At 41.5% G+C, this 13079-nt stretch overlaps 1 protein-coding gene across 1 annotated transcript in view; it reads left to right on the top strand.

The window, feature by feature from the left end:
• The window catches only part of faf2 (Fas associated factor family member 2), a 33384-nt gene extending 21552 nt beyond the window's left edge, over positions 1–11832 (top strand). Inside the window, exons 8-11 of the mRNA XM_033029489.1 lie at positions 943–1120; positions 4162–4333; positions 7596–7739; positions 8710–11832. Coding sequence (XP_032885380.1) covers positions 943–1120; positions 4162–4333; positions 7596–7739; positions 8710–8892 — 677 coding nt within the window. The 3' untranslated portion in view covers positions 8893–11832. The remainder of the gene's footprint in view (positions 1–942; positions 1121–4161; positions 4334–7595; positions 7740–8709) is intronic.
• The last annotated feature ends 1247 nt before the right edge of the window (positions 11833–13079 follow it).

Here is a 13079-nt window from a genome sequence, read left to right as displayed (position 1 = left end):
GACAGACCGTTGGCGCGCAAAGATTTTGTTTGCTACAACAATTTCAGAGCCCCGCGCGATGTCGCTCACAACTACACACCCCTCCGCGTTTCTCAGTGGGACTGGCCCCGCGCGGCCATACGATGCCCGTGCGCCTCAATGCGACGACGAGGTCGTGTAATTTGCGTGCCAAGGACGCGTTAGTGGGACAGGCCCTTTAAGCTTGAATGTGAGGATAAAAATAACCGGGCAAAAAAAGTGAGACCATTGCTATTGAGGGAGTGCGGTGTAGGTTCACCAGGTTAATTCCTAGGATGGCGGGACTGACATGATGAAAGAATGGGTCGACTGGGCTTACATTCACTACAATTTAGGAGATCTTATAGAAACATATAAAATTCTTAAAAGTATTGGACATGCTAGGTGCAGGAAAAAAATTCCCGATATTGGGGGAGTCCTGAACCAGGGGTCACAGTTTTGAGAATAAGGCGTAGGCCACTTAAGACTGAGATGCGGAAAAACTTTTTCACCCAGATGTGAATCTGGAATTTTTTGCCACAGAGGGAAGTGAAGGCCAATTCATTGGATGTTTTCAAGAGGGAGTTAGATTTATCTCCTGGGGCTAAAGGAATCAAAGGATATGGGGGAAAAAAGCAGGAACGAGGTACTGCTTTTTGATGATCAGCCATGATCATATTGAATGGCTCGAATATGACCTACTCCTGCACCTATTTTTCTATGTTTCTAATGAGAAGTTTTAGTTAGTACAAAAACAAAGAACTGCAGATGCTGGTTGATACATAAAAGGGCACAGAGTGCTAGGGTAACTCAGCGGGTCAGGCAGCGTCTCTGGAGAACATGGATATGTGACGTTTCCAATCAAGACCCATCTCCAGCATTTTGTGTCCTTTTGAGAAGTTTTAGTTCTTCGAAACTGAACTAATATGTGGTTATATATTTCAGTATCGCAAGCTTTACGAGAGAATACCTATCCTTTCCTGGCAATGATTATGTTGAAAGAACAAAGGATGACGGTAGTCGGTCGTTTGGAAGGTCTTCTTCAGCCGGAAGACTTTGTCAATCAGCTGACATTTATAATGGATGCTAATGCGACATATTTGGTTTCGGAGCGACTTGATAGGTAAGGTGTGGGAGTAAAGTGCTGTTCCATTAATCTCAATGGACGCCTTGAGTGTCTAATTTAGATTGTACTTATTGTAAGCCAATCCACTTGGACTTGCAACTCTGAGAATAATGCATCTTCATACAATAAAATAGTGGTGGAATTGTTCAGAGAAAGGGCTTGTTCAGGCAATAATTTTTATATGTAATTGGATCAAAGTCAGTACTAGGATTAAAGTTACTGTAAACCCTTGTTTTAACGGACCACTTTATAACGGATATTGATTATAGCGGACGGAACTGTGGACTCACCCCTGGCTCGTTCCGTCTCCCCCTACTATTTAAAGTCCCGTCTTCTGACACCACCCCTGACTCGTAAAGTGCGACAGCGAACCTTTCTGCACTCACTGCACTGTCCGGTGACACAGTTGTTGTTGTGACTCGTTGTAGCCTCGGGACAACTTTTGTTTTAGGGCCGTCGCCACTGACTGGACGTACTTGCTCACCGTGGGGCTCCCTCCCCTCCCACCTGCTGTCTGCGATGGTCTTGTACGCTCCACGCTCAACTGTCGCCGCCGCCTCCTCCCGTCGCTCTGTCCACTCTGCTTCCTTTCCTCCATCACCTGCCGCCGCACCTTCCTCCCCTGGAATCATCGACATCATCATCAGTGGGTGAGAGGGGAGGGAGCTCCACAGTAACTGCGCGCATCGCCTCGTCAGTCGTTGCCTGAAGAAAGCACTGTCTGCAGGCGCTTCAATGTGAGCTGCAATAACAGCCATGTTACCGGACCGTGAAGAATGGTTTGCTGGTGCAGGCCAGCAGCATCAGCACCTAATTTTAAGGTGAAACGACACGTCACCTGTCCGTGTTCCCCAGCGATGCTGCCTGACCCGCTAAGTTACTCCTGCATACACGGAATTTCTTATGCAGACCTTTCTCTGTGCCATTTTGTTTGGATTTGATTTGGGTCTCTGATGCATTAACATTGATGTTTTGTATCTGAACCCAAGTGACTTTTGACCATGAGGCTGGTATTCAGGATAGATAGAAGTTGTTCAAAATGTTTTTATGTTTTGCAGACTAGATTTTAGTCACATTTCCAGGAATGCTTTTTACTGTACCTTCACAAGTGAGAGCTTTCAACTTTCTGCATGCAGTCAGTGTGTAACAGATATCAATTTGAAAGGATTAGAAGACCAGTAAATCTTTGGACTGTTTTCTAGTTTGTTTATACAGGTGCACAACCTTTTATCCGAAAGCCTTGGGACCAGACACTTTTCGTAATTCGGAATTTTTCGGCTTTCGGATTGAAAGATTTTTAGCGTAGATTTTAACGGCTGGCTCAGTGGTAGAGTGCTCGGCTCATATCCGCAAGGTCGCGAGTTTGCGCCTCGATCCCGGCAGTTACTCGACCGCGAGTTTGAGTCTTCAATGTAGTTTTTTCTTGCAGAATAGGAGAGAATAGGGAGGGTTAGGCTGGGATCATTCTCTGCGAGATGATCTTAGTGCGGGAGACAAATGTAGGAGAGGTGTACTGACTGTGTGGGCAGAACTTTGGAAGTGATTGCCCACCATTCTCAAAAGCCGCTGTGTCTCCCTGTCCCTCCAACTCCAGAGGAATCCGCTACCCGATGGGCCGCTACGGCGACAAGTGGCAGTTCGCCCACAGCCCGAGCTGCTCAACCCCAAGAACAAGACGTACCTTGCACACCATCAGCTTCTGCCCCTACGGGGAGCGTGTTCCTCTGGAGTTGGAGCGGGGCTGGGCTGGAGGTGCTGATCTCGGATCTCCGTGCTTGCAGTGGGCCTGGGGGTCGGTGTCCCGATGAGGGGGCGCAGCTCGGGCTGTGGGCGAACTGTCCACTTGTCGCCGTAGCGGCCCATCGGGGAGCGGCTTCTGGTGGTCCTGACGTCTCAGCTCCTGTCCAGGGGGGTGGCCGGAGACGTCAGGACCAACAGGAACCCGCTCCCCGATGGGCCGCTACAGCGACAAGTGGCAGTTCGCCCACAGCCCGAGCTGCACCCCCTCATCCGCCACCCGGGTTCCTGTGGAGTTGGAGCGGGGCTGGGCTAGAGTTGCTGCTGGCTGTGAGTCTCTGGGATCTCCGTGCTTGCAGTCGGTGTCCCGTTGGTCCTGACGTCTCCGGCCACCCCCCTGGACTGGAGCTGAGACTGGGAACTGGTACTTCCCTTGCCCCCTCCCTCTGCAACTGCAAACAACCCCACAGTTCCCAGTCTCAGCTCCTGTACAGGGGGGTGGCCGGAGACATCACAGCCCGAGCTGCGCCCCCTCATCCGCAACCCCAAGAACAAGACGTACCTTGCACACCTAGGGGAGTGTTTCCTCTGGAGTTGGAACGGGGCTGGGCTGCTGCTGGCTGTGGGTCTCTGGGATCTCCGTGCTTGCAGTGGGCCTGGGGGTCGGTGTCCCGTTGGTCCTGACGTCTCCGGTGACTGGCACTGACCTGCTGGCATCGCCGACGTGAAGACAGTGCAAAGCCCCCGCACCGTTGCAATGGGTGGGGAGCTGGAGAGGGGAGGGAAGGGGTCACACACATGGCCGGGAAGCAGAGGGGTGTAGGTGGGGTGAAACTGAAGGGAGCGACAATCTGCTGCTGCCTGCCCGCTGAGTTAAAAATTTCCCACGCAAGACTCATGATACACTGTGTATCGTGAGTCTACCGTGGGAACTTTTTAACTCAGCGGGCAGGCAGCAGCAGATTGTCAATTATTAACCCTCCCGCGCAATATGCCCTCACCTTCTCTTTTATGAATGGGGACTTAGTTCCCCTTTCTTCGAGGACCGACCGGAGATTCCGCTGTCACCTCTGCGGGCCGCCCTCGGTGAACGTCTTCAAGGACCTTTCTTCAAGGACCGAAAAAATTTCCGCTATTCAGAGCTTTTCGTTATTTGGATGTTCGGATAAAAGGTTGTGCACCTGTATTCCCAAATTAATTAATTTTTTAATTAATATTAATGTGGTTCTTAAACAAAAGCACTTGCTCTGTAGACAACTGCTCATTGGTATATTTACTGTTGTTGCCCCTTTCATTTTTAGAGAGGAGAGGAGTCAAACACAAGTGTTGAGGCAGCAGCAAGATGAAGCCTATTTGGCTTCACTTCGTGCTGATCAGGAAAAAGAAAGAAAGAGAAAGGAAGAACTAGAAAAAAGGAGAAAGGCGGAAGAGGATATCAGGCAACAGATTCTCGCCGAAGAAAGAAGACAACGAGTAAGTTTTCCTGTTTAAGAAAATGTGCAAAAGTATTGCACATTTAATGTAATACGTTCAGAATGCTGCCTGGATTAGAAGGTATTAGCCTTAGAGGTTAGACAAACTTAAATTGTTTTCTCTGAGGTGAAGCTGAGGGGAGACCCGAGTAAATAAAATTATGAGAAGCATAGATAGGGTGGACAGAACCTTATTCTCAAGGTGGAAATGTCAAAGACTGGAGGACATAGGTTTTGAGGCGAATTGGGCAAAGATTAAAGGATACAGTGCCCTCCATAATGTTTGGGACAAAGACCCATCATTTATTTGCCTCTGTACTCCACAATTTGAGATTTGGAATAGAAAAAAATCACATGTGGTTAAAAGTGCTCATTGTCAGATTTTATTAAAGGGTATTTTTATACATTTTGATTTCACCATGTAGAAATTACAGCTGTGTTTATACATAGTCCCCCCCCATTTCAAGGCACCATGATGTTTGGGACACATGGCTTCACACGTGTTTGTAATTGCTCAGGCGTGTTTAGTTGCCTCCTTATTGCAGGTATAAGAGAGCTCTCAGCACCTAGTCTTTCCTCCAGTCTTTCCAATACCGTTGGAAACTTTTATTGCTGTTTATCACCATGAGGACCAAAGTTGTGCCAATGAAAGTTAAAGAAGCCATTATGGGACTGAAACAAGAAAACTGTTAAAATACATCAGCCAAACCTTAGGCTTACCAAAATCAACTGTTTGGAATATCATTAAGAGGAAAGAGAGCATGGGTAAGGTTACTAATCGCAGAGACTGGCAGGCCAAGGAAGACCTCCACAGCTGATGACAGAAGAATTCTCTCTATAATAAAGAAAAATCCCCAAACACCTGTCCGACAGATCAGAAAGACTCTTCAGGAGTCAGGTGTGGATTTGTCAATGACCACTGTCCACAGAAAACTTCATGGACAGAAATACAGAGCAAGATGTAAACCACTGGTTTGCTGCAAAGATAGGATGACCAGGTTAGTTTGCCAAGAAGTACTTAAAAGAGCAACCACAGTTCTGGAAAAAGGTCTTGTGGACAGATGGATGAAGATTAACATATCAGAGTGATGGCAAGAGCAAAGTATGGAGGAGAGTAGGAACGTCCCAAGATCCAAAGCATACCACCTCATCTGTGAAACACGGTGGTGGGGGTGTTATGGCCTGGGCATGTATGGCTGCTGAAGGTACTGGCTCACTTATCTTCATTGATGATACAACTGCTGATGGTAGTAGCATAATCCAGAATATGGGGCCACAGTTTAAAGGATACGAGGGAAGTCTTTTAGGACCGAGATGAGAAAATCATTTTTTACACAGAGAGTGGTGAATCGGTGGAATTCTCTGCCACAGAAGGTAGTTGAGGCCAATTCATTGGCTATATTTAAGAGGGAGTTAGATGTGGCCCTTGTGGCTAAAGGGATCAGGGGGTATGGAGAGAAGGCAGGTATGGGATACTGAGTTGAATGATCAGCCATGATCATATTGAATGGCAGTGCAGGCTCGAAGGGCCGAATGGCCTACTCCTGCACCTATTTTCTATGTTTCTATAATGAATTCTGAAGTGTATAGACACATTCTATCTGCTCGTCCAACAAATGCCTCAAATCTCACCGGCCGGCGGTTCATTCTACAGCAACACAATGATCCCAAACATACTGCTAAAGCAACAAAGGAGTTTTTCAAAGCTTAAAAAATGGTCAATTCATGAGTGGCCAAGTCAATCACCTGATCTGAACCCAATTGAGCATGCCTTTTATATGCTGAAGAGAAAACTGAAGGGGACTAGCCCCCAAAACAAGCATAAGCTAAAAATGGCTGCAATACAGGCCTGGCAGAGCATCACCAGAGAAGACTCCCAGCAACTGGTGATGTCCATGAATCACAGACTTCAAGCAGTCATTGCATGCAAAGGATATGCAACAAAGTACTAAACATGACTACCGGGTACTTTCATTTACATGACATTGCTGTGTCCCAAACATTATGGTGCCCTGAAATGGGGGGGAAGAATGTATAAACACTGCTATAATTTCTACATGGTGAAACCAAAATGTATAAAAATGGCCTTTATTAAAATCTGACCATGTGCACTTTAACCACATGTGATTTTTTATTTCCATTACAAATCTCAAATTGTGTACAGAGACAAATAAATAAATGATGGGTCTTTGTCCCAAACATTAAGGAGGGCACTGTATGTGTGAGGCAAATGTTTTAAACAGTGGTGGAATGTGCTGCTGAGGGTGGTGGTGGAAGTAGATATGATGGTGGCATTTAAGGGACTTTTAGATGGGCATAAGGATATGGTATGGATCATGAGAAGGCAGATGAGATAAATTTGTCTTGGCACCGTGTTCAGTACAGACATTGACAAAGGGCCTATTCCTTTGCTGCACTTTTGTGTTGTATGTACTTTAAATCTAAAGATCAATTAGATGTAATTATATTATTTAACATTTTATGAATGACTTGGTTTCTCCAATTGGTTATGGAACCTGAGTTACGTAAACAATTACTATCTCTGGTTTAATGACCCCTGTTGGGTAAAAGTGAGTTTCCAGTGCCAATAGGTTAGTGGAAACAAATGTAGCTAGGCATCCTGTTCTTCATTATTATCCAAAGCACATAGTTGATGTTAAATTGCAGATCAGCCACGGTTGTACTGAATTCTGGAAATAGATTAGAGGGGCTGTATGGCCTGTAACTGTTCCAATGTTCTGCCATTTGGCACTATTACAAGGGGTTGAAGATAACTCCAATTCCACAACAACATAAGAGTCATCCAATGTGGAAACAGGCCCAACGGCCCACGCTGACCAATATGTCCCACCGGCCTGTGTTTGGCCCATATCCCTCTAAACCTATCCTATCCATGCACCTGTCTAAATGTTTCTTAAACGTTTCGATAGTACCTCCTCAGGCAGTTGGTCCATACACCCACCACCCTTGGTGTGTTTAAAAAAAAAAAAAGTTACCCCTCGGGTTCCTATTAAATCTTTCCCCCTTCACCTAAAAAAAAAAAAGATTAAACAGTGTCAAATGCACACTGGTTGGGAACATGGATCAGATTCGATCATGATTTCTGAAACTATTCAGGCTGGAATCATTTGTATGTGTTTATTGTGCAGTGAATTCTCATCAGTGCAATTCACATAATGTTGAAATCCCAAACTGAAATAATCATTATAAACCAGTATCTTGCATAAATGTGATGGGAAATAATTTCTTTTTCATGACTACAGCGTTTGCAGGAAGAGAAAGAACGCAAGTCGGAATGTCTTCCCCCTGAGCCTTTTTCAGAGCATCCAGACAGTGTTAAAATTGTCTTTAAGTTGCCAAATGATACTCGAGTGGAGCGACGATTTCTATTTACAGAGTCATTAACAGTAAGAATCTTCTCTCCATTTTATTTGTATAATGAAATAAACTTGGCATTGCATTAATACTGGAGGTATTGGGTCATAGAAGGGGGGAAATGGATGGAATTAAGATAAGCAAGTAACATTTAACAGTCAAATACATTTTTTTCAGTGAAGTGCTATGGAAATAGATTTTTTATAAATTTAGGATCACATTGTACAGGCTTGTGAAAATGTGTACCTTGACTGAAATGTTGTGATTAGTTATCCTGTTTGCCCCAGAGATTTCCTTTGGCAGTTAGAAGTGCATTATAGGACAATCAGTTGCCACTGTTGCTAACCATTTCATTCTTTACAGTTTAATTTGAATAGTTGGCAACTTAATATTTCAAACTCCGTCATTATTTTGTTAGTTTAAATCTTTTTCCCCCTCAAAATTTGACAGTTGCTTCCAAGTGCAGAGCTATATTGAAAGTTGAATTAATAATGTCATTTTTTTGAAACGCTCTAATCAACGTACAAGACGGTATGTAACAAACGGTAGAAGCAAATCCCATTACCATTTATGTATCCTTTGCTCATGAATTTGCCATTTGCCAAAAGTGAACTGGCCAATACAAGTCATCAGTTTCCCTGATCTCTGGTAACTAATTTCATTTTATACTTGCGGTAAGGTTTAAGAAAACACTCAGGCTTTCTGCTCTCTTCTATTTGTAAATGTATTCTTGAAATAGGCCTGTGTGGACATTGTGAAGGATAAGATTAAGCTTGTCTGGAACTCCCCAGAGTGGAATTCATGATTGAGGCTTGCACATAAGTAATGAATTCAATAGGAATGTCCTGGTGGATGGCCAACACTTGTAGATAGGAGCTTCTGTGCTTGCCTGTTCTTCATTGAATCTGCATCTGGCGAGGACAGCAGAAGGATAAAGGGGCTGTTGCTTTTAAGTTATAACATTTCTCCTGCAAATTAATATTCTGTTTTTTTTCATTCCAGGTAATATATGACTTTTTGTTTTCCTTGAAACAAACTCCCGAGAAATTTCAAATAGTTGCAAACTTTCCACGTAGAGTTCTCCCTTGCTTGCCCACGGAGAAGGAGCCAAACCCCCCCACTCTGCAGCAGGCGGGATTGAGCCGCTGTGAAGTCTTGTTTGTTCAAGATCTTACTGATGATTGAACTGGGCACCACCTGAAGTTTCAATAGCTGCACAATGTAAAGGATTGCAGAGACTTTTTCACAAACGAGCCAGGTTTCTGCTGCACATGTTGGCAAAGGTCTATGCAGTTGGGTTGCTCGTCACTTCCTGGGATGAACTGTGCTGTCTTATCAATATTCTACTTTTAAAACAAAAACAAACCTGAAATGTTGAGCAGTTTTCCATCAGAAGATATAAAATTAAATGAACCCATTGCTCCACACAGATTGCACCATGGAGAGTCCCAACATCTTTTGCTGGTTTTGTTTCCCCCCCACTTATATTTATGTTGTATTTCTATTAAAAAAAGGTAAAAATAGACCAAAGGAGGGTTGGCAGTTATTGAATTATTGGAACCTGAATTGGTTTAAGTTCTTATTACCATGGCCTTTGCTATGGTGAAGCCTCAGTAAGTAGTTTGTCAGCCTATAGTGCCTGTGGTAACTAGAGCTTGCTCCCTGTTTAATATCTGAGCAGCCTTGTCGTCCTCGAGGTGTAATTTATTCCAACAGTTTAAATTAAAACTGTTTTAGAATTTTATTGTGTTGAATCATTTTTGTATGCATAGATTTGTTTTTTTTAACCATTTTCTGTAACTTAATTATCTGATAGTAGCCGTTCACAGTGCACCGAGTAGTCAAATTTGATGAGCATTAAAAGTCTATATTATCTTCACCCACTTATTCCTTCTGAGCTTCCTATCATTGCCGATGTTTGTTTGTCCTGGTCATTCTCCACCATTGTAATTGCGCGTGCAGGTATACGTTGCATCAGCTTCAGATTAACCCTTTCTCCTGCTGGATTTGCTACGTCTATTTATAGTCCTATACATTTTTTATTTTAGTAGAAAATGCCTATTTATAGCCTCCTGTGAGAATATGACCAAGGAAATTAATGTTTTCAGTGGAGAACGCCCCCCCCCCTCCCTTTTAAACCATGTGCCCAACAGCCCCTCGATCAGTTTGTTGAAATGCATCAAGTAAATGTACTGTTTCTTCTATACTGTTTGATTAGGAATATTGTTTCAGATTGTTGCACTTTTATGTAATAGCATCTTAATCATTAGCATGTTGTCACTTGTTTTGTTCTACCAAGATGCAATATGACGTCTCTATCTGAAATAGATATTGTGTGGCAACCGATAATGGAATTATTTTACCACCAAAAGAGCTGTTGGCCATAATATTATATTATTTAATTATAGTAAAGTGATAGTACTGCCACATTTCCTCTTCTGGTCAGGCCAGACTCTAGATAGGTGCTTGTAGCTTTTTGTTTCTGAATACACATACTTACAATGTTTTAGCGCCAATAATTAATATGTTTAACTATTCTGGAGTTCTATATACACTGCTCCAAGATTAGAAGCCCATGTTTTGTTGTGTGGTGTGAATGTAAATGTCTTCCATTTGAGTTTGCTTAATAGAACTAGATTGTGTTCAGATTTAGAATTTTTGCTTTTCTATTTAAAGTAGTTTACCACGTTTATATGCTTTATATAAACCTGTATTACCATTCAAAAACACTTTTGCTTATGTCTGTTAAAGCAGTCAACATTTCCAGATGCCACATGCTTTCATACAAGTCGATTGAAAGCGTAGTAATATACAAAAAAGTCAGTATTGGCTTTAAATTCCTCCATCGCTTTGTACTTAAAGCTGCAGTCTCAATTGCTCTTTGTATTTAATTTTAGAAATCTTGTTTGCCATCATAGACCATGGTTCCAGGACTGTTATGTGGTTGCTGTCACCAATTACTGATTTTTTTCATGCAATTGCCATTACATTCCATAGATCTGGAACAGACTGCTTTTTCCAAACAAACAAAAATCAGTATCTAAATGAAATGTTTTGTATAAGATTAGACCAATGTGCATATGCAAATTGTGGCTTCCAAAAGAAGCTTCTTGGTTAACTTTTTATGTGAGGCCTAGTTCTAGGGTAGCCTGAACAGACTCTGGATCTGAACATGTGAAGCAAATGTCTTCTGAGCAGAATAAGGTATTTTGCATCAGATATTTTTTCACAACAGTGGTACTTCACACTTGTGTTGTCTTGCTTTGTGTTATTCCTACTTCCAATGCTTCTGAGGATGGTGACTCCCAATTTGATGCACTTGGTGCAAAGTTCTAAGTTTGAGTTGGGGCAAACTACAATGAAACAAGCATTGACTTTTTTGGACTAGGCAATAAAATCTTGTCTCTTAGCAAAAGTACACCCATCAGTCTAATAATATGCAAATATAACAGATATTTTAATGATCATATCGATTATTGTTGCAATATTTTTTGTAAAAGTATGTAAGAAGATATATTCTTGACAGTCTTATTTGAGAAAAAAATAGGTGAATGTTCTTTAAACTCAAAGAAATATGGTCCTTCAATGTTTCTCAGTCCTTTAATGTTAAAAGCGCCAAATTCATTGAGTTACTTAAAATTGACATTTTTATTAAGCCATTTTGAAATTATTTTTTTTCTAACAATATAGCTAAATGTTACAAATTTGCCAGAGGATTATCTTCTGATATTTCGTGACTTTCCTTTGCAAATGTTTGAATTAATTTCTTTATCATTTTTATACATTACTGGAGGAACACATTTTTGAACCACTTACTCCTGTTCAGACTGAGTGAATTTGTTACAGGCACTGATAATTAAGTGAGCTAAATGGAGAGAAATGCCAAAACATACTTATATTTTGTGTTCACTCGGAAACAACCATTTTCAAAAGCAAAATGTCTACCATGATTCAAAAGATAAACAATGGGGCATTGAGTGATAGTGCATCTGAAATTGAATTCTGAAAATGTTTCCATGCTCAATCTGAAACTGAAGTTGTATGATGCTGTAAATTCATTTAATTGACCCATGTCTTGTAACTTATTGAAGTTGAATGAATACAAAATGTTAATTACTTGAGGAATGTGTGAGTAATTTGTAATTTAAGAATTTGAGTTTTAAGTTTATAATTTGGTTTGAATAGATTTGCATTACCTAAGATCTATATTTGTTTTATTTGTGTGCTACTAGTGTCTTTCTGTTAGAGCTTCATTCACTACAATGTTAACAAAGCACTTGACCTTGCATTTTATTTAACGGTTTAAAATGAATGCCTCACTGAACTTATTTACACAAGACCAGTTTCTAGCATTTCCATTATCTCATCCACGTTATTCTCAAATATTGGAGTACTTAATAATTTTCTTTTTTGTGCTGGAAAGTATGACCATGTGTTGATCAAGAGCTCCTAATGCAATCTGAGATATGCTGGCTGAGGATGATATAGAAACACGTTCGATTTCCCTTCTCAGATGGGTGGGATTTAGAAGAATTGTGATGTTTTCCCACCTAGGTCAATATCCCTCTTCTAATGTTAATAAAAAAACAAAATGTAAGTGTTCATTATCTCTATTTGTGGGATCTTATTATAAATTGGCTGCTATGTTTTTGCATCATTGTAATAGTAACAACCTTTCAGAAGTTGCTCACTGGCTAAAATGCATAATTACTTTCTAAATATCAATATTGCATAGTTAAGACTATATTGGTAGGCCGATCAAGGTTGGTGCTACAAGTTCAATAGTGCTGTGGATGAATTATCTTGAGGGCTATTTAATAGTGGAAGGCATGGTGTGATGGAAATTGTACCAGGCATTTTCTCCCATCCAAGGCATTGAAGTAAGTTGTAAGCGTGTTTTTATACAAAGAGAAGTGTTGGGCATTGAGAGATGCAGAAGGATAGAGTTTAAAAGCTGCAACTTGGAATTTTAGTTAATTTATTAATTTTCATAGTTGTGATATTTCGATGGTTTATGCTGTCACTGATTTCTCAGCTGAAAATAATGTAGAAAACTTACTTGGGAGATAATAACCCAGGTTTTGCTAGGTTACTGGCGTTTCTCAGCATGTCTCTTGAGTTTCACGACATTTACTTAAATAGCAAGTTTCAAACTCGCTCCTTGCTCCCTCAGTCCCACATTTCTTCTGCTGGCTGCACTCTGCTACTGGACTTCCTTTTGTCAAGTGTGTTTAATTGTCATGTACTAAAAACAGAACAATTACATTCTTATTTGCAGCAGCATAACGGGCCTGTAAATGCAATACAGAGAGATAATGTGTAATAAAATAATAACTAAAATATTAGTGGGAAAAAAAAAGCGATACCCTTGG

The sequence above is a fragment of the Amblyraja radiata genome, chromosome 11 (assembly GCF_010909765.2).
Source record: "Amblyraja radiata isolate CabotCenter1 chromosome 11, sAmbRad1.1.pri, whole genome shotgun sequence".
In the NCBI taxonomy this organism is placed as follows: Eukaryota; Metazoa; Chordata; class Chondrichthyes; order Rajiformes; family Rajidae; genus Amblyraja; species Amblyraja radiata.
This window is presented reverse-complemented; position numbering and strand designations above follow the sequence as displayed.